General features: G+C 37.8%; 1 protein-coding gene across 1 annotated transcript; it reads left to right on the plus strand.

The window, feature by feature from the left end:
• Window positions 1-5,157: 5,157 nt before the first annotated feature.
• On the plus strand, window positions 5,158-15,173 carry LOC145784117 (cell division control protein 42 homolog). Its single transcript, XM_082595873.1, has 4 exons — window positions 5,158-5,567; window positions 6,708-6,766; window positions 12,087-12,301; window positions 12,718-15,173. The coding sequence occupies exons 1-4, from the start codon at window positions 5,240-5,242 to the stop codon at window positions 12,986-12,988; spliced, it is 873 nt and encodes a 290-aa protein (XP_082451999.1). The 5' UTR covers window positions 5,158-5,239; the 3' UTR covers window positions 12,989-15,173.
• The last annotated feature ends 7,526 nt before the right edge of the window (window positions 15,174-22,699 follow it).

A 22,699-nucleotide genomic window follows, 5' to 3' on the forward strand; every position in this document is an offset into this window, starting at 1 on the left:
AGCATAAGTCCAGACTCTAGATTCTAGAAAAAGGTAGAATATTTCATGTGTTGAATATTGTATATCACTTTTCAAAAAATGACCGAGGGGCACATGTTTATGTGCCCACCCTCCTAAAAATATGCAAAACAAGCAGTTTTTCTCCAGTTTTTCTAATAAAACAAATCTTATTTTTCTATGTGATGCAATGCAATACAAGACAAGACTATACAAGACAATACAATACAAGACTATACAAAACTTTCTCTTAAACAAAAAGACACTGTATATTGGATCCCAGCAAACTCAAAATGCGACCATAACAAATAAATTAGTCTAAACTTTCTGGGGGAAAGCCTTCCCAACTTCTAGAATCACTACAGGCAAGCGCTTACCATACTATTTTCATTTTCGTTGTTCAACTTTTATCATTGTTGATTTTGCTTCAAATGTTTACTTTTTTGAAGCTTTGGTGACTCTACAATTATTTTTAGATCAATAACTGTATTTAAGTGCGCTGTGATTTTATTCTATCAAACAACTAACATTCATTGCGTCTAAAAAAGATGGATAGCCATAGCCAGGCGCGGATTTATGGGGGGGCCCCCCCCCGAAATTTTGTAAAAAAATTGTATGTTTTCGCATCAAATGGTTTGATATGCTTCTAAACAGCTGATATTAGTCCCTCGGCATCACAATTGATGAAAATGGTTGTTTTAATGTCTATTTTCTAGCATATCGTATAGCCTATGTCGTACAGTCGTAGTATCATTGTTCATATCTGTTTAGCTTTTTCTTTCTTTTTAATTGATTTTCAAATTTTCTGGCCCCCCCCGAAAAAAACTCTTAGATTCGCGCCTGGCCATAGCCTACATGTTTTCAGCTCTGGAGCGATGTTGTTGCACAGACATTCTTTCGAGTGTCCCGCTAAAACTTTTTTTCTCACTTGGCCACGCACGCAGCGACAGACTGTGTTCACCCAACTTAGCGGCGTGGTGGTGTGCACAGAGCACACTGCACAGTGCTAGTGTCACAATCAACTTGTTTGTGTGAGAAATTTTATTTTGTATGTTACTCGCTCTAAGGATGCGCATTGTCATGGTGCGCGAAACGTCAGTGAAGCAATAAACCATCTTGTTTGTTGTTAATTTTACTTTCAATTTCATCAGATGAACGTAGCAACTAGTGCTAGAAACGATAATTGTCCTGATGAACACCCAAACTCTTCAGTATTCAACTTGTTTGTTGTTGCTTTTACTTTAACTTTCATCAGATGAACGTTGCAACTAGTGCTAGAAACCAGTGGCGTATTTAGAAAGTTTTGTTAGGGGGGTCCAAGACATTGTGTCAGTCAGCCGCGTAGCGGCTGACTCGGCGGCTGGAGGCCAATGAGGGTCTGGGGGTGGTCACAGCGGTAAACCATAGGCTAATATCTTCGTGGGAAAGTTGTAACATAAAGTTCCCGGATCTTTTCGTTTGTATACTCTTCTACCGAAAAAAATACTCTTCGGAAAACGTCTTTCAAGAATTGTATATCAGTAAAAAATATCCACAGGCTGTCGAAAATGGTGTGCATTACACCACTAAAAAACTTGTCACCACTATACAAATTACTTAGTGTAATTTGTATTGTGTAAATTACTTTATCCACAAAAAGTGCAAGCCAATTCGCTCTCCATCTTCGCAATTCAATAACTGCAAAGCAATTGCTTAGTTCAACATCCAGCATTTAATGGTAGAAGTCGAAATTCTCGTTGATTGAGCAGTCCTCTTCTTCATGAATCAATGAAGGCAGAAAGTGGCGTAGCCAAGGGGGGGGAGGGGTTTGGAGGTTACAACCTCCCTTTGGCTCGCGTATGACGTCACAATATTGAGAATGATGCTTTCAGTCTAAAAAAATTGCCTAATTTTAAACAAAATTGCATTAAAAGAGCGAGTTTTGCCAATACCAAACATCTCAGCCAGGAATTAGCAACAAGAAAACATAGAGACTTAGCTTTATTTCCGAAAAATGCAGAAGAAAACATGATCTTATCCTTTTGCTATGCTACCAGACACCACCATTTTACAGGAATATTTGTAACCACATTTTTGTTGAAAATGCTCTCAGAATGCACCAAATTCAAAGTAATTTTTCAAAATTTTCTGGGGGAGGCCCCCCAGACCCCCCGCCGCTGGGTCGTCAACCCCCCCCCCTTCAAAATTCTTGGCTACGCTACTGAAGGCAGAATGTGCTGACTTAAAAGCTAGCTAGCAGTGCTCATTGAATCTCTCGTGAATTTGTGCCATTCAATTGAAAAAAAAAGAAGAAAACTGTTCCTTTGAAATAGATCTCCGCAGTTTCAGCTGGAATGTTAGGTCGATGTTGTTGTCTCGGTGCTCTCCGTGACATTAGGACTTCTTCGCCAAAAACTGAGCAAGCCTTACCAAAAAGTTTTTTTTACAAAATTTGTATTTTTTTTATTTTTTTACCTGATTATTAGTGGGGATGCCATCGCCCTTTATCCCCCCCAGTGGCATAGCTAGGGGGAGCGGGGGGGCGGAACGCCCCGGGCGGCACGTCTGGGGGGGGGGGCACTTTCAGACAGGACGTTTTGTTTTTTTGTTGATAATGCAAAAGTACACGGAAAATAAAAGCAAACAGAATAGCAACGTTCAAAACAGTGACGTAGCCAAGGGGGAGGAGGGGTTTGGGGGTTACAAACCCCCTTTGGCACGCATGTGACGTCACGATATTGAGAATGATGCTTTCAGTCTCTATGTTTCTAAAACAAAGTTTGCCTAATTTTAAACGAAACTCCATTAAAAGAGCGAGTTTTGCCAATACCAAACATTCAAATATCTCAGCCAGGAATTAGCAACAAGAAAACATAGAGACTTACCTTTATTAAGTTACCGAAAAATTCCCAAGAAAACATGATCTTATCCTTTTGCTATGCCACCGGACAGCACCATTTTACAGGAATATTTATACCCACATTTTTGTTGAAAATGCTCTCAGAATGCACCAAATCCAAAATAATTTTTCAAAATTTTTTGGGGGAGGCCCCCCAGATCCCCCGCCTCTGGGTGTCGTCTTTGGCGAGGACGCCGTCGGGCTTCGCCCGCCGGCCCTTAAAACCCCCCCTTTCAAAATTACTGGCTACGCTACTGGTTCAAAACACACAATAATTCCCACTTTAAGTCAATTAAAAAAATTTTATTTTCACATGCTTATTCTTGAAGGAGCGGCAAAATCTGAATCCGCCCCGTGCGGCATATTCCCTAGCTACGCCACTGATCCCCCCCCCCCCCTCCTTAAATACGCTACTGCTAGAAACGATAATTGTCCTGACGAACACCCAAGCTTTTCAGCATTTAGTAATCTTTCCCAAGTCTTTTTCCTGGTAAGAGATAGAAAGATCCGTAGCTTAACAGATAGTAACTACTGACTCATGATTTGCGTCGTTTTTTTATGATAAACTTTCTTTTAAATTTTTTTAACTAACCACGTGACGTAAACTATCGGTACTTTAATCCCTACCGCTGACTTTTTTAAGCGAAGAAGTAGGTGGATGCTAAAGTTATCGGAATATAACGTCCGTTAGGTAGAGCTCCTGCACCACGCAGTTGTAGAGTTGATACTAAAATTCAATGACACGTAACGTTTGACTTGACGGGACTTGACATCAATTATTAACCAACCAAACCAGACGAGACCGCTTATCTGAGACAGCGTTCTTCGTTTGTCTTTTGTGGGATTGCCTGATTTCAGTAACTGCATTTGACAGGTTGAACACAAAAATATTTTGACCTTTTCGAGTAGGGCGCAGGAGACAGGAGACTTTTGGTATTTCTGTTAGCCTGATAATTGCTTCGTCTCCAGTTTGTTCAGCCTTATGGCGAAACAGAACGATCTAAGAATGAGTTAATATTTCTGTATAAAAAATATCCACATTGAATATGCTTGGTTGTTTGATTTGACATTAGATGGAGACAAACAATGTTTGAAGAAAACAAGAGAAAAAGTAGGCTAACGTTAACACTCATATCATTGCCTACAGAAGATTTTAGTGCAGTTTAGCTTGCTGGTTTTTTCTAAAGCGATTTTGCCTTCAAATTTTATTTAGTAACCTGCAATACGGCAGCCGTAAGAAACGAAAGCATTGAAATTAACCTAATAAAACCCAAATGAGTTGCATAGGCTACGTTGTATACGGCGCATGCTCACTATATTATATTCTAACTAGGGGCTTAACGTACTCAGGCCCGAATAGAGTCTTATCTAATTTAGTTTGTTGTAAACTCACCTCGCATTTCTATGTTTTAAACCTACGAGACCTTTCTTCCATAAGAAGTACATGAAATCAGCTAGGTTCGGGAACTTGTGTGATTTAGCCTATTGATAAAACTCTCGCCATCGTAAAGTATCATATCAAAGCATATACATCAGCGTCTACTTCATCTTTTTTCCAGTCTGAATACCATTAATTTCCAACAAAGGCGTAACGTTTTGACTTTTATGTCGGTATTTGTCGGTAAATGATAAACACAGCTATTTCCTTTGAGTTAAGGATGTTTAAAACCCATTGCGTGGTCGAAACAAACGAAATCCACCAGGAAAATAATTTGAAACAAGTTGAAATTAAATCTTGTTGCCTAGTCGTGTTGTGTCTTGTCTTCTTTTGGTGTCTCACAATGAAACAAAATTTTCTTTCAGTTTGAAACAAATTTTAGACCACAAAAGTTTTCGAAATAAAATCATGGTAAGGATTTTTTGTCGAAACAAAGCGAAATACTTTGAGAAGTCGATTTGGTTGAGTTTTACCAAATTTTTTATTGTTCAATTTTCTATGTTAGCTTGATTCGTTTTAAAAGTTCAACAATGTAGGGATGCGTTCCTCGTAAAACAAACGCTTGGGCGCAACTCTGCTTTTGCAGACGTTTGATTGAATGAATTCAATTGAGTTTTTACGTTTTGCGACGTCAAATAGCGACTTCAGGCTTGCGTACATTTTGTATCTCTACGCAAGAGCCATTCAAAGAAACCGATTAAGGAGTGTATATTCAAGAGAATAAAGAGAAAAGAAAAAGCTTCTCTCAGAGTGGAATTAATCCCATTGAAGCTTTCATTTGTCATGAGCAGTCTGCGAGCAAAGGCCGCGTTCATTCTGGCTTGATTGTGTATGTTTGCTGCTACTGTACTTTCAATTGCAGAATTTAGCTATAATCTAGTCTTGAAAAGTAGTTTTTGAGAAAAGCACTGCACGCAACTTGGTACATGAACGAGTCAGCACCTCAAAGAAGATTGCCAACCGCAGGTGGAGCTGGCACTTTGTTTTCGCCGAAAACGCTGTCGAATAATAATAACAAGCTGTCGATGGCTCCCAATGTATCTTCAAGATTTAGTGAAGATTATTGCGAAGAAAGGAACAGTTTGACCCCCGATGTGATACCCGCTGCTGAAAAATGTGAACTTGACCGTGAAAATCGACTGAAATGTGTTCTGCTTGGTGACGGTGCTGTGGGAAAAACCAGCCTGGTTGTGAGTTACACTACAAATGGATATCCAACTGAATATGTTCCCACCGCCTACGATAATTACTCTGGTAAGTGAGTTATAAACAGCGTTACCGTGTTGGTTAATTACTGTGTAAGTGTAATTGCAATTAAAGAAACCAAACACAGAAGATTTGATTGGATGTTTTTGGATATTTCTCCACGCGGACTGCTAGTATGTCATTATATTCTGGCTGTTTTTGTAATAACAAACTACAGTAACAGTAACAAGCCGCTTTTCTCTTTTCTCGCGTTTTTATTTGGGTCGCAAATGATTTCTTGTTTACTCCCAACTGAAAAACGTTTTCCGTAGCAATAGTTTGCAAAGAAAATAATTGGTGATGAAGGAAAAATAGATATTTCATGTAAAGCAAGCGATTATAAATGTTAGGTTATAGAATTAAATATACCAAACTCAAGGTGGAAAAAGTTGTTTCTCTGCAGATGTCTCCTGTGTTGGTTTCAGCGATTGCGCGGAGGGTTGCTTCATTGCATTATTTGTTTTGTGGAATGCTCCAGCTGTTGCAATTTGCACTAGCCGTGTAATTCAGCTGCATCTGAATGAAACGGTTAGTACAAAATGCAGCATGCCGCGTTGATCTCTCTCTGCGAAAGAGAAAATTTTCCAGTAACAAAAATAAACTGACGAAATCTTGACATTGGTATAGTCGACTTCCTTTTCAACCTCACGTTGTAATTCTGTATTTGAGCTATTTCTTGATTAACCTTTGACGTGTGCGCTGACATTATGTTGTAGTTACAAATTATAGAGAAATAAAACATAGTAACTTTAGCGGGTTTAGCATACTTTATTTCACACAAAATATAACATAATTAAATAAAATAAACTCAAACGTTTTCGACACGTTTCGACACAGTTTATTTTATTTAATTATGTTATATTTTGTGTGAAATAAAGTATGCTAAACCCGCTAAAGTTACTATGTTTTATTTCTCTATGGTTCAACAAAGCAAACTCTCTACCAAAGCTTTATCAGTTACAAATTAAACGCTTGCTAGCAACAAGGTGGGAAAATAATGCATTTGACACAACGAAGACACTTCATCAGCAAAGTTATTCGTAATTACTTTGCCTTGTGTTGACATTGTCTGTTTGAGCACAAAAAGTCAATTTTGAATTATTCTATCCCACGTATTGCAGCAAATCAAATTGAAATCTTTATTTGCAGTTCGAATAAAAGTTGATGATTCTCCAGTGCGGCTGCAAATATGTGACACAGCAGGACAGGTAAATAAACAAACAAAGTGTATTTCACTGTATCATTTCTTCCATAGATTCAACGTCTAAATGTACGTTAAAACGATTTCCGTAAACGTTTAGGTCTTTCATATTTCAGCTTGTTGACTGACACAGTCGTATTGAGGGCGGAGATGCGTATATCATTAGAAGTCTAGAATTCACTTGTGATATTCGCATTCCAATTCCTAGTGTTGACAGAGCTGTGCCTTTACACTGGTGTGCATTTGTGTGCTTAAAACTCTTCTTTTAGACAATTTGCATTTAAATCTCAAATACCATACTAACGGTCACTGACAAAATGAAAAAACTGCATTAAGATCAATGAATATGATGTGTGTGTGTACATTGGGCTTGTGTTTCCGCTCGACCTCAAAAAGCGTATTTCGAAAAACGCTCCATGAATACATTACATAATGTAGATTTTGTTCAAAACGCTGTTTAAACAGATTCGCATGTTAAATAAGAAGAATGCGATTTCAAATCTCTAAGCTGTGATCTCAAAGGACGAAGAAATAAACATACTTCCTTTTATGGTTAATGGGTTGTCTAGTGGGACCTCTTTGCAAGCACTCAAAACCTTTTTAATCTATTCAACAGTTCTATTCTGTTGTTTGAATCCAGCTTGAGTTTACATTCACAAGTGCAACCCAATGGCTTCAATGAATGGCGATGCTTGTTGTCATTTTGAATCAGTGACGTAATTCTTTTTAGCTGTTCCACCAGTACTTTCCTTTTACGCAGTTAGGTTTGTTTGTATATAAGTTGCTGCTAACAAAATGACCTTCATCAGGGCTAAAAGATACGCTTATCAGTCTTCATTGCCAGTCGTTCCACAGTTTGGTGAAGGCGTGGCGCACAACTTACAGCAAAACCACCAATTTATGACGGTTTTCCATAGTATGATATAATTAATGTAGTCTCACAAACGAATTCCGATTTGATCAAAAACAGACGCCTTCGTCTTTTCTGTTAAATTTTTGTTCAACCAAAATATTTATCTGTTTAATAGAAACAAAAGTAGCAGCGATGTGTTTTGAAGGTGCTGCTTACTAATATGATCTCAAAAAAGTCTTAAGTTACGTTAAGACAAATGCCTTGTAGCAATACTTTCGTATAAATTAAAAAATAAACTTTTGAAACCATCTTCCAGTTACTTGGCAAAATTGGACAGTGTTACGATTAGTGCAACTTTAAGCACGTGATGTTATTCAAACGCGTCTTCATCCTCCAATGACAAACAACTCGACGAAACAGTGGTGGCTTTGACGTCATGAGTCAACGACTGCTGTTTTGCGATTCTCTACTCGAGGAAGCGTTACCCGATAATTACGTAATCGAATTAGCCGATCCCGTTTGAATGGAAGCTGTATCAAATGATTGCTGTAGTTTTTTGTTCAATGGTCTTGAAACATCAGCTCAGGATGCCATTCTACTCATACTACTACCGTTTCTACTTCGGAAAGAGCCTTTGAAACATGTTTTTTGGTTACTACATCAATAAATATTTGGTCTGGCCATAACAGCAACCATCAAATAACTTTGATGTAGTTGTAAACTTGGAGAACGTCTTTGTTCAGCATGGTTTAACTTCGCTTAACTTTCTCTCGTGTTGACGGAACGTTGCTAGTAGATTGAAGGCACTTTTCCGGTGATACTCGTTTCAGTTTATGACATGTCTAAACAGCGTGTAGCCCAGATTAAGTTGCATGAAAAGATCCTGGCGTGGCGATAAAATTTCACTATAAGAAACAAACCACGAATTCAGACCATGAAACAGGAATTTTGTTATATGGTCAATCTCATTTACCATAATTGTGTTCAAATGTGTGGTGCTTTGTGTCGGCAACCCAGGGATTTGCAAATGCATTGCCACACGAACTCATGTTGGGTGTGTTAGAAAGCCAAAATTTGAATTGAACTTTTGTGTAACATAACTTTGGAACCAGACGAAGAAACCCCTTATCTTCCTAAATACCTTTTTTACTTGAATTATGTCAGCTGCCAATCAGTCCTTTTCCAATTTCTTTAATGTTTACTGACGTTGAGTCAATGTAAATAAAACATGGGTTTGCTGGCTGGGATGTGTTGCATTGCATATTTATAGAATAGCATCCACACTCCACAGTCTTTTTGAGAACTATGAAGGTTTTCGTTGATACCTAAGTAAGTTCTGAGAACACTTTCTTATTATGACAAGAGAATACTCAAGACACTTCATAACTGCTGCATGGAAAAGCATGATGTTTTCTCAAAACTTACATCTAATCCTCACAGTGTCATTGCAGCGGTTTTTTCCCAATGGGCGTACCGAATCTGATGATTACTTTTATTTATTGACAAACCCGTTTGAAAACACCTTTCATTGTCGCGACGACAAAGCCTGGTCACGGTTGGCACTTTCCTTATGAAAATATCCGGGCTCCGACTAGCTTTTCTCATTGACATCAACAGCCTAAAATCATTCATCAGGAAATGGATACAATAACAGCGTGTGGTAAACTGTCACAAAGGCAAGAAACAGCTTCTCTTTTCTGGAAATGGGATCGTGGTTATCAAGTTGTCTTTGCGCCTTCGTAATGAGTAACTTTGTCAAGTGACTGCCAGAATGTCAGATCGAGTCTTTTCTACGATGCTTCAACGTTGGTATGAATGGATTGAAGGAAGGTAAAACAAAGAACTGCTGACTCATGCATCTGTTCTTCCCTTGCAATTTGGAAGTTTTGACACATAGCACCATAACCACGATTGTTGACTTTCCCATTCCGACCACAATATGTCAATCGCTCGATTCTGATGCTTGCCTCGTTGGTTTGTCCATAACTGAACACTTGAACAGCAGTGACGCAACGTTTACAGACGTGTGATTCAACGTACGAATGTTTGACGTAAAAAAACTAGGCTTTGCCAGCTGATCTGCGAAGTAGAAAGATTTCAATAATTGTTCAAGAGGTTTCGCATCATAAAAATAAAATGCTTCACCTGCTGTATGTATGTTGTTATCGTTGCTGCCTTTCCAACCGAAAAATAACTGAAAGTTTCCTGAGCTTATCTGTTCAGAAGATGATTATTTTTGTTTTCTGGGCGTTGGATAATGTCAAATACAGTCTTTCAACCTCACAAAGAAATTTAGTTCTTTTCATGTTGACTCAACGTCTAAGGACGTTCAAGCGTTGCAAAGCGAACTGGTTTTGTGAGTTGAAAAGCAATGACACAATTTGTTTCCTGGCCTTTGTGCCATGGTGGACAGGGCAATGCGTTAACAAAAGGCAGGCAATTTTTTGTAAAGGCTAGAACTTCACAGCATTTTCTAAAGTGCTAGAATCATTGATTTAAAAAACAGTATTGCATTGTCTGTGTGCTAAGTCTTCGGAAACTCAAAAGATTCGATCTTTTCATCTTATTTCGTTGTTTTGACGTTGGCTTTCTGACCTGATAAAGAAAAACGAATGAATGGTTGGTTAGATGTTTGTGTCATGACGGGTGTTATTAACTCCCACAGAGATTTAAAATTGCCTGATTTCTTTTCAACTTCCCGATTCTCTGGTGCGTGAAGTTTTTATAGCTTTTGGGCTTTATTAATACAACAGAAAACGCATCGGGAAAACTGTGAGTCACTTTTTCCCCGCAGACCATGTGAAGGATGAACAGGCAACACCAATTTTTTGATGACGTTCCAAGGCAGTAGGTTGCTGATTTTATGGCACCAAGTGCTAGCTCGGCTTGAGGCTTTCATCATTGCAGGATTGTTCTGAGCTTTTTCAAAACCAAAGGAATATTTCGTTATAAAATTATTGGCCTTGATTCCGTTAAAAGTTTTGAAACTACTTGCTCTGTGAATGCTCATTGTCATGGAAGCTAAAGAACGTATCCCATTGTCATGAATCTTTCGAACTCGTTTTTCAAGTAGCGGCATGATTTGATCTCTGTCGAAACTAGTTGCACATTGCCGTTTTGTGCCGTGGATTTGAATGGATATTGCATATTTACCGCGTCGATTAACTTGTCAACAAGATTGCTTCTAAACAAAGAGTTATTGAAAGCTGCGAGCTCGTACCTTCTCTGCCTTGTAAATGCGCATTTCTTGCTTGCAACTTAACGGTCAGCGATGTTGCATCGGCGTAAAAGCGCTGGAGGATTTACCAACTGGATTTGTTACGTGAATGACCTCATTTTGACCGGTGCTGAGAACGCAGTGCGTTGGAGATTATTATCCACCCGATAGAAGTACTGTCCACAACAACCATTGTCTCAATTATTGATTTCTGAAATGTGCAATGAAACAAACTGCTGGTAATAACCCTTAATAGCTTTGCAATAGATAATCTCCTTTTTGTCCGCACGGCAAACATCTTTCTGTGCAAGTGGTAATTTCATAATTAAATCTTCAAACCAATTTTCTTCAAAAGCAGATTACAGTGAAGCGGCAAGCTGCATCATGCACTCAATGGTGAATGCTCACTTGTCACCTCTTTCTAAATTCAACAAAACACTGGTGACTTATTTACTTGAATCTGTGTTTTCAATTATTTCCACTTCCTAATGAAAATGGTTTTGTGGTCCCATCTTTTGTTCTAACGAAATAATTATTGTCACTAAGTATACATTTAATATATGATCAGGGATGCAATTACACTTCAACGGTGCAAATAAAGATGCAGATGACACCCGATCGAGCTAGCAGCGGACGCCATTAGTCACACATTGCGCAACACCTTTGACGTCACTTTGCTGAATTAGTGATCCATAAAGTGTATTGAGGGTCGTAGGCCACATGTTCATCGTGCACGTTCACTGTGTGGCTTCACATAAGCTATAACACGTTCACTTGATTAAGAGACTGTTAATGCAGTCATGGAAAAAACGCTGCTTATAAAATATTCTATCAAACGTGATTTTCAACTATAATTCCAGGCTTACCTAAAATTAGGCTGGGCCGAATAAATAATAATTTAGCCTTGTGTGCTTTCTGGCTGTGTATGCTTATATTTGCCACCAGCAATAAGCGTTATTGCATACATTGAAAAGTACATTAAGTTACCAACAAATTCAAACGGCTGTGTGGCCTTTAAAAAACGGAAATATTGGGATAATGTGAGGAAGTGCATGTTGCTATATTGAAAGCGTGATGAATCTTTCCATTGAACTTTGTCTTGTCAACAGTAAAATAATCTTTTTTTATACCTTCTATTTTTGTAGCTCAACACGGTATTTACTGAATGACTCAATTTTTTAGCACCAAAAAACAATATTACAAACTACCAGAAGAAAAAATGAGTAACACTCTATCTCCACTCTGTTTGCTTTGCAGGATGAATTTGACAATATGAGACCGCTCTGTTATCCAGGGACCGATGTCTTCCTAGTTTGCTTTAGTGTTGTTCGTCCTACATCTCTATGCAATGTTCGCGACAAATGGCTGCCTGAAATCAAGAAATACCTTCCCAAAGTCCCCATTGTTTTGGTAGGAACACAGACCGATTTGCGAACCGATCTTGACTACCTTGTGGACCTTGCCAGATTCAAGTATGTACATAAAGTGAATAAGTGGGTGTTAAGTCATATACATATTTACACAGTTGTAGTTTGACTTGAATCATGTGTTAGTTGACGCTTGTGTCATTTTGTGAATGCAACTGCATCAGAAGTTTTTTTTTAAAGGTGATCATTTTGTTTCTTGCTCGCTTTTGGGCTGGTAGACGTGAGTTCCGTACAATGTTGTACCAAAAAAACAATGAAAGCAGCACCCAGCCTCGTTCCTTCTTAACATCCACCACCGAGAAAATAGATTGATGAAAAATTGACACTCGGCTGCGCCTCTATGCGTTTGTGTTAAAATCAAGTGCCTTGTAAAATGCTGAGAGCAACTCATAAACCGTTATCGGTGCAGCCCTAAGTATTAACACATATAAAAAACACGTTATCATCTTTATTATTCACAGTGCAAGACCCGTGAGTGAAGATGAAGCGCGTGGCTTTGCAAAGCAGTTTGGTGCTTCCATGTATGTAGAGTGCTCCGCTCTGACTCAAAAGAACTTGAAAGAGGTGTTTGACACCGCTCTTCTCGAAGCAATACATTTCAACGAACACAAAGAGAGAAAAAGCAAAAAGAAGTCTTGGAGAAGGAAAACTGACTCTCTGAAATCGGACAAATCCAAAAAAGCTCGCAGGAAATCAGTTGTTTGGTGGAGAAAGTACTTGTGCTTGACTTAACACGTGTTATCTTGCTAAGATGAAATATAGTTACTCTCCCAGCGCTCCAAGAGAACTGTCGGTGTTTGGTTGCCGCTATTCCAATATCGCTACTCGGCAACGAAGTGCAATGCGTATGCTGCGCAATATATTTGAAAACGGCTAAGAGACAACTGGCTTCTTTCTTCAAAGCGTCTTTCCTGCGCTTTAAATGTTTCAATCAGAAGCTAATAACAGACGTGATTCATCTTAGCTCATAACGACTGGTTTCGCTCGATTTGATTACGGATGTAAACAGCAAAAGGTAGTTTTGACTTGTTGTTCACCCTTGTGCGGTTGGTAATTAAAAGAAGTAATTTTACTTTCACGTATTGTCAAAGTTTTACTCAATGTGGAATGGAAAAACAGAAATTTCGAAGTGATGTCAAACTAAACAAAAAGTCTTGTGCAAGGGCTTGGTCGATTTAACGAAAGTGTGAAAAAATATAAATTTGACGGAAATGTGAGAAAATGTAAAATGGTACTTTTGCTGCCTGAAAAATCAAACATGCTGCTATTGAGTAATTTAAAGCTGTCATACACGAAATACAACTGTCCTTCACTGTGTCATCAAGATTTAATTTCTATTTAATTTCGCTGATTTTTCTTTTAATTCAATTTCAAACGCTTTAAATTGAACTGCACGAGTATTTTAATTAATTTATATCACCTGGTCGAGCCCAAACATACACGATATGCCTTGGATCAACAGTTAATCCATTGGATACAGCCAAACTTAAACATGTGATATTGATAACTTACGATTTGGTGTTTTACTGTTGTGTGCTACCGTGGTCATTTTGCAACGGATGTCCCAGACAGCAATGTCTTTTTTACATTGATTTAACGTCTGCAGACGTTGAACTTTTCACGGCTTGTCCCTTTTTCTGGATTTTTACATTAAAATCAACAGCTTTTGCTGGGACATATGCAGTGAAAAATGTTTATGCGAATAATTTTCACGCTGTTCAAACGTTGATTTAACATTACGAAACGGTTTAAACCCTGTAGATTCGTGTTTCACCTAGCAACAAATCAGTCCTGTTTACATTGATTCAACATCTGCAAAATTATGAATCAATGTAAAAAATGACTGATTTACTCGCTGGGGTGGCATGATGCTTATTTATTGATGTAAAGCACAAGCGAGTCGACATTTGCTTAACACTGTAATTAATTAGCTTCTCTGAAGCATGAATATGCCTGTGTTATCTTCAAGAGGGGAATTAGACATACGTCAGATCGGCGACACTCTGAGTGCCACTGATGTTGTTTTTCGACTTTATGCGTACGCGCTGCTGGCATCGGTCATCGAAGTGTCATTGAGCAAAGAATATATCGATCACTTTTGAAGGACCGTCCGCACTGCGTTGCAACAAAGTAGCAAGACGTACAATCTCAATGGACGACATTGTCGTTACTTCTTTGATAATCACTTTTGCGATGAAGCAAACTACCCAGTAGCAGTTGCCTTTTCCACGTGGCCAGACGTTGAAGCGATGCAAGCAGGCAGTTTTTGCTGCTGATTATGTTCATAAGTGAGTCGTTACTTGGCTTTGGAGAAGTGTAAAAGGCCCTTTATTTGCGGTTGCGGAAGATGATTTAACTTCAGCACTGTGCAAACGCACTAAGTTTTAATGTATGTGATTCGTACTGTCATGATCAGATTTGTGGCATTTTAGGTTTCCTCTTGTTTTGCTGTGGTTTAGGTTGATTAAAGTGATTTTTGCCTTATTTTTCGTAATTTGTGTTACTGCATTCATCACATCATTATATGTACTCCATATGCGTGTGTTATCGTACTATTTATATCAGTATCGTCACCTTGTAATTAACAGAATTCGTCCAAGTCGGTAAAAGTTGTCTTTTTACGTCGCAACAATGTTAAAAAGACAACGTTTGGTGACTGGGGCAGCATCAGGCAAATAATGTTTGAATTCCGTAATTAACATCCGGGATTGTGAGCCATATCTTGTGTGTTGATTAAACTATCACACAAAGAATATTTTGTAGCTTTTCTGTCCAATACATATGCAAACGTGAAATATCCCAGTCGTAAGTGCTAGAACTTCAGCGCATCGGTTGATGCTGTTGTTTCTGATCAGCAGAGAAAACTCATCCTCGTATGACATTTTGCGTGCCTAAGAAAAATAAAAAAGCACAGACGTTCTTTGATGTGTTTTCAAGAACGAAACGTGTTGTGTTTGGCAGAATTGGCATGTTCAAACTAGAAGCTTAGAATGAAATATTAAACGTCTACAAAACTACCGTCCAGCTGGTTTGCTGATGACAGCAAAACCGGGCTTAAGCTTTGTCTTTCTGACTCAAAAATGAATTACGAGTTGAATGTTTTTACTTCAAAGATATAGTGAAGGCTTTGTCTTCCTGTCTACCCGCTGCATGGTTGAGTTGGGTTTAGAAAAGTGTCACTGTCGTAGGATTTCAAATGTATTGTTTCCGAAATGTAGACTTTATGATAGGAACAATTATCGCCCTTGGACTATAGCCTATCATTACAACATCAATCGCAACGTTCCTACGCCCTTGAGCAAAAAATATATACTATTAACAAATTGCAGTAGTTTCAAACATGCTTATGTTTTGCTCTCTTTCAAATCCCGATGTCCTGTTCCCATTTTTTACTAAAGACAACCTTTGTCGGATTGGGTAATTTTTACAAAACTAAGATCAGCAACACCAGCTTGCCATAGTCAAGGCAGTTGTGAGAACAAGTCGAATCCAGCACCAAAAACATGCGAAGCCCTCCCGACAAAAACTAGACACTCCTAAAATAATTTTTTATATCATATCAAGTCCTTCAAAAAGAATACCGGGCTTCTGAAAAGATTGCGGATCCAAAAATACCTCATTGATATGATTGACAGTACCGTATGTATTAAGTTCTCTGACAGGCTACTTTTAACACAATATTTTATTGATGTTGCATAAAAGCAAGTTACATATAACATTCCATAGAAAGATTGAAATGTTTTAAACAGTTTCTGGCTTGCATAAGTTTTACTTGGATGCTGCAAAAAAGTTGCCTAAACGGAGCAGACCAAAATACAAAATGTAAGCAGGACTTTCAGACAACAAAACAGCCACTGGTGTGCAAGGCAACTTTCATGCAAGGGAAAAAATACCCCAACAAAAAGTAATGTTTTTTAATCCTACTTCCACAATTGTCCGTTTGGCGATGAAGATTAATGATTGTTTGTCGATTCTATGAAACGTTTAGAAATCTCGTCTCTATCTTTTTGTTTCATGTGCACAAATGTGAAACAGTCAGTTCTGTTTGCAGCAGACGGCTTGCACATCGCAATGATAGCGACGTCCACGCAGAAAGATAAGCCACACGGCGAAGTGATTTGTAAATAGGCAATCGTCATGCCAGTTACGCCCGTTTGATCATCTTTGATTTACGAAAATAGCATTACAGTCGAATAAATCACATCCAATGACCAAAGTTTAAAAGAACAAAACCGGATAGAATTGTCAATCGTTATATAGTCTGTTTGTGCAAGAATTAAAGTTAAAATTTCAATCTTTTCGGTAATTCTTTTTGGTTTTGTTTTTGTTGTCAAAATTGGTTTTTACAACAGTTTGATTTATGTCAGGTTGTTCTTTATTGATGTCGTACAAAGGTAACCACAGTAAGCAGCAATAATTGTTAACAACGCCAAAGGAAGCCAACTTGTGCGAGTGGTAGCAATTGTGTGACATTAGGGCACCGCCCAACGGTAATTGTAGGGCTTGCTCATAGGCTACCAGATGTAACTTTCTTTGACATAACTTAAAGATCAAGGTCACTTTCAAACGGGCTTCAAGTTAATGAAAATAAATCAGTCAAAACCTTATTGGAGAATTGAAATAGCCTGGTAGGCTACGTAAAGTTGTAATCAAGATGCAGAGCAGATCATTTGCGATCGTATAACTAACGATCAGGGGCGTTGAGAGAATTATTTGAGCCCCAAATTAAGACACTTTTAAGAAAAACGCATTACACCCAAAGAATACGCGGGGTCGCGGGGGTTTCCCAAGTTTCCGAGCTCTGAAAATCTTTCCGGTCCTGAGTCCAAAAGTACCCCCTGGACCCCCTTGTCAACGTTACTGCCAACAATTCTTTTCAAGGCAAAGACAGGGCTTTTTATTTGAACACACGTAGCAAATAGTCGCACTGTTTATTGAGTGTCTGCTGCGTTACTGTGAGCTAACGTTAATTTTTAACCGAAACATGGATCACTTAATAGCAATTTTACACCATCATTTAAGCAATCATAAAATATTGACCGAAAACCGCTTATAGCATACTTAGGGGTTCGATTTGATCCCACAGGTTTTGGTCTTGGTTTTGATTTGATGCAATGTCGATATTTTGACTTATTTTAAAATAGAGCTTGGGTTACCAAAGCAGTTAAAGCAAAAAGTTCCGACTAATATTTACAGTTACCAAAGTGAAACCCACAGACAATGTTTAAAATACGTTTGTGAGCACAACTTGTTAAACATTGGATAAAACCTGCAGAGTAGAAGTATTAATCTACCACTCTGCACTAAATCCTACTCTCCTTCAAAAAAAGCAGAAAAGTGGCTTCTTGAAACAATCTGTTGCAAAAAAATATTTAAAAAGTTTTGGTTAGACAAGTGAAAAATTCAAATATATCTATTGCTTTTTCTTGTAGTAGCCTACGATAAATGATATGGATACCACGTTTATTTGCTTTTCTTTGTGGCTTATACTAGAATCGGTGGGGTTGATGCTTATGACGTATTGCTGGTTAATTTGTGAAGGCATGAAATTCAGTAGCGTGACTCACAAGAGCCAAACAGGTGCAAATACAAACATCAGTTTATTGGTGTCGGAATTGTAGCCTGCATGTGACTTACCACAGTAGTGGCTATAGAAAAATATTTGGGGTGCACCAGAATTTGAACAACAAAAAAATTAAAAGCGAAATAAAAGTGTAAATATTGAGTTCTAATGGAGGAAAAAGGCTGACAGGGCGCTTGCCCACCACAAAATTTCACAACAAATTATTTTAACCTATAATTTTACAAAAAAACTTAATTTCACGTAAACAATGCTTTTTACTCATGTTTCTACTACTGTATTCAGTAAAAAAATGTTTGTAATATTTAATGGAAAATTTTTTTAATTTTTTTTTTGAATTTGATTGAGGCAAGCAGTGCATGCCTTCCATTCCCAAAGAACGAAAAGAGCATATCACTTGTACGCAGTTGACCATTCATGAGTTTGGCTAATCAGATTTCATTCATAGAAAATTCGTGTATTGTGTTCCTGTCATGCGAATCATAGCCACCTTCTTTGAATCGAAACAAATGAAAGTTAAAATAGAAAAGAAATTCGTTGGTACTATAATTGTAAACTTTAAATAAAACCCACTCCAAAGAAATAATATCAATAGAAAGTCGCGCTTTTATTGAGCTAATTGCGAAACTGAGCATTTTGCGTTTCTGAAACGAGTCGCATGTAGATCAGTTTACTCTTTGATAGTGAGCCAGTCCCCGTAGTATGCAATAGCCTATAAACTGAACGTGCCTTTTTTGTTTTGTTTTAAAACAAGTGTTAATTTTAGATTTGCAAAGCTTAAATCAATGGATATCTAAGTTTTGTTATACTACAAAAACACTTGTCATGATCATAGTCATTTTAATATTTAGATTATACAGTCTTATAGGCTGCTGTAGATTTTTAACCTGAAGTTCATAAACCACTAGGGGGTCCATAGATCAGGATAAACACTTTCTTAAACAAAAACTTAGGCTTTCAAATATTTAGAATGTTAATAGAGCTTGAATTGTGACTTAGCTGTTAAATTTTAAACAGTTGCTTTAGATCAGACATGTGCAACAAGCGGCCTGCGGGCCGCAGTGCGGCCCGCCAGGTTGTTCCGTGCGGTCCGCGTGGTGCTCAGCAGAATCTTAAAAGTTTATACTAGCCATTACTATTTGATGCAGTTTACATCAGAGCAACGGAAATTTTCGCACGCTGTGTACAAAAATATTGCGCTTTGTAATGCAAGAATGCTGCGTTGCATAATTTCGCAATTGCATTGTACAAATGTACAGTACCGTAGTTGAAACTTGATGGAGTTGTTGGTGCTACATAGATAGTCTACTGTTGAAAACAATTTGGTGAACTTTTATAAAAACAATGTTAGGGAGAAGCATCAGAATCTTGTCGACAATGCCGTAAAAACCATTTCGCTTTTCGGAAGCACATATTGCTGCGAGCAATTTTTCTCTAAGATGAAATATTGCAAAGGAAAGCAAAGAGACCAACTATCGGACCGACATTTGAAAAGTCAACTTCGAGTTGCTTATAGTTCTGTGAAAGCAAATATTCCAAAAGTTTGCAAAGATCTGCAACAGCAAAAATCACATTAATCTGTGATTAAATACGCTTGACTGAATTTAGTTTTCTCATATTCCATCGACAATTATTATTCATAGTTTTTCAATAAACTGTCGCACAAGTGTGTCGTGGACTGCATTAAATCTATTTCTTAACTACATAAACTACTTTCATAGGATAATACTGATTTTTTTTTTTTAATTCATGTGGCCGCGTTATCATTCAAAATTTTGTATTTGGCTATTTGGCCCTCCGGTGAAAAAGGTTGCACATGCCTGCTTTTAGGTTGCACATGCCTGCTTTTAGGTTGCACATGCCTGCTTCGCCGTTTGTAGGTTGTAGCATCGACTTAATCAAAGACAAAAAACGTTAGGTTGAAATTAGGGTCAAAAATTTTGCTTTATGTTAAATCCTGCAACTAATGTGCAATGCATGAAGTTAAAAATCATACATCCGCTTGACGGCGCAAACCAGACAGATAATTTTGAAAAGATAAGAAAGGTTAATTGTCTTCTTTGCAAAATAAGCATAATAATTTCCTGCTGAGTGTAGAGCCTCTTCATTGTTATTATATTTGTGTAACTTTATATCAGCAGAGAACGTCCATTCTCTTGGCTACACGCTTGAATTACTTACTTTTGAAGAATACTAACTGAATTGTATTTTCAACTAAGAATTTTAACTAATCTCGACGCCTCAAGTGACCTGATACTTAAATTCATGTTTTTGTGTATGCAAATAAAGCATAAACACTACACAGTGACGTAACTAGAAAGAAAAGTTTTAGGAGGCCAAAGTAGCTGTTGGCGGGGCAAATGTCATTCAACTTGAATTAGGCTACAATGGTGTTTAAAACGTTGTAATAGTATTAAACCATTTTTGGTGAGGGACAGGATAAAATTTTTGGGGTCGATTGCCCACTAAAGCCCCCGTGGCTACATCCCTGACGCAACATCAACGCGGCGCCCAGTTTGGGAATCGTTGCTCAAGTGTTTAACCAGGGCGGTGGAGTCGAACGAAAAATATAAAAATGTACGACCGACTCCGACCCCTCGATTTATAACTGGCTGACTTCAGCATTGCCAGATTTTGGAGGATTGCCACTTTTTTTTTAAATTAATTTTACTTTAAGTTGTGAGCTCAATACAGAGAAGAAGAAACAATATTTTGAAAAATGATTGCAAATAAACTTAAATTGTTTATCGTTTTGAATCAAGCCGAATTCGGGGTCCATCTTTTTTAAAGACTCCGACTCCAAACACGCCAAAACCCTTCCGACTCCACAGCCCTGTGTTTAACACGTCAAAAGGAACAAGTACTTGTTTTACTCATCTTTACACTCTTCGTTTGGGAAGTGCTGCTGTACTGAATTTGGTTACATCGTTGATCAGCCAACAATATGTTTATTTAATTTATCAATTAACTTTGGCACAATTTATAAACTCTACCTTGCCAATTTTTTTAATAAAATTATTTTTCTGTGTTTTACAGATGATTGGGCGATCCCTTTAATCGCCTCTCTCTAGATCAGCCACTGCATCAGGAAGGAACTCCCTTCATAGCATATCACTTGCTGTTGTTTCTCTGGGAAAGAAACTTTACGATAATTGCCTCTACCCAGTGATCGATTTCGAGTAATGGGTAGTACCAAATGTCATTGCCGTCGGCTGCAGCGTGGGTCAGGTGTACGTCGGAAGGCGTACACCGATGCATAGCGCTCAAGTCCGCTCTCCGCAATGCAGGGTAAAGATATGAAAAACAAAACAAATCACATTCTTGTTGCCTTTTACTACAGCTGTGTGAGCCAGCTTTTCGGCTGCAATAAAAACGGACCCAAGCAATCTCATAATTAAAACCTCAATGCTATGTTGAGTGTAAGCTTGTTATTGTTAGCTATGAAACTTTGCAACAAATTGTTTTGTAAGTTGCTTTTTTTTTTCATTTTGTTGAAATACAGTAGACTATATTAATTATCCAAATTCATTAATTTTCTTTTTTCATGTTTGAGCCAATTAAATCGGACCGTAGTATATCTAAAAGTGGGCCCCAATTTTCAATAAAGGTGAGCTGTGAACAGATAAGGGTTGGGAACTGGTCTTATCACCTCCCTCCTTTTTAAATACGAGTTACGATTTTAAATTAATCTTTTTAACTTTACGACGTTACCGTTTCACTATTCGTTTGTAAATATCATGATGTGTCGTCAAAACGCTTCCTTGTACAATGCCAATGATGCAACAATAATCGGTAATTAATCTGTTTTGTTGAAATAATATGGGTTGGTTTTCTTTCAGAACAAATCCACTTCATTCAAGCACTCCAACATCAAGTGTTTAAAGATGTCTATGACCGAAACCTGAGGAATTTTTGTGATCAACTCAGTGACGTACGACGTTGGTCTACTCTAAAGGTGTAAATGTCTTTTCAAGTTGTTTTCACCACAACACGTATTGACCTGAGCTTCACAAGAGAATGTTTTGCATGAAAATCCGCCTGTTCCACAGAAACTTGCTAAATGACGTCTCCATTGATCTATTACGTTTATTAAACGTTATTTTATGTTAATCTTTTCTTAGTTTGGGCACCCTTGTCAGTTTTTGATAGTTATTTTTTTTAAAAGAAACTATTGGTGCTGGCAGACAGTGATGTAACTAGAAAGAAAATTTCAGGGAAGCAAAAAGAACTGTTGGAGGGACAAATGTCATTCAACATAAATTACAATAGTATTAAAACATCTTAAGAATACAAAAACATGTTTTTTGGGAGGGATGAAAGATAAAACTTTCTGATTGCCCCCCAAACCACCCGTTCATTTCGCTTTGAAAGTCAAGCGATTTTTTTTCGTTGTGGCTTTCAAACAAAAACCAACCATACAAATTGAAAGTGCGTGGTTTTGTATGAAGTTCTTGAAAAATCTGATAGGTATTCAAGCATACGAGTGTTCAAAACAATTTTTCTAAAGGTAAGTAATTTTTTTATTTTACAGAACTCAGCTTTAATATGATGAGTTTGTCAATTTCAAAGTGAGCAAAAAACTTTGTTAGATCTTAAATACACACAAGATGACCAAAAGGTAAAATTAGTTAGCATTTACTGAGGGGCAAGCCTCCTAACCTCTACCAATTTTTTTTCTTTTTTTTACACACCTATAACAACACAGATAACAAACTGACTGGCTGGCTCCCGGATCAATTAAATTGAGGCACGGTTGGCTATTCAAAGTTCGCTTCATCTCATTATTGCTACAGTGCTTCACAAAGAAAAGTTTGCTTAATTGCGGTCAAGAAGTTTGTTGTGTTTTGTTTGCTGAGCAGAAC

Source organism: Aplidium turbinatum, chromosome 15 (assembly GCF_918807975.1).
Source record: "Aplidium turbinatum chromosome 15, kaAplTurb1.1, whole genome shotgun sequence".
Classification (NCBI taxonomy): Eukaryota; Metazoa; Chordata; class Ascidiacea; order Aplousobranchia; family Polyclinidae; genus Aplidium; species Aplidium turbinatum.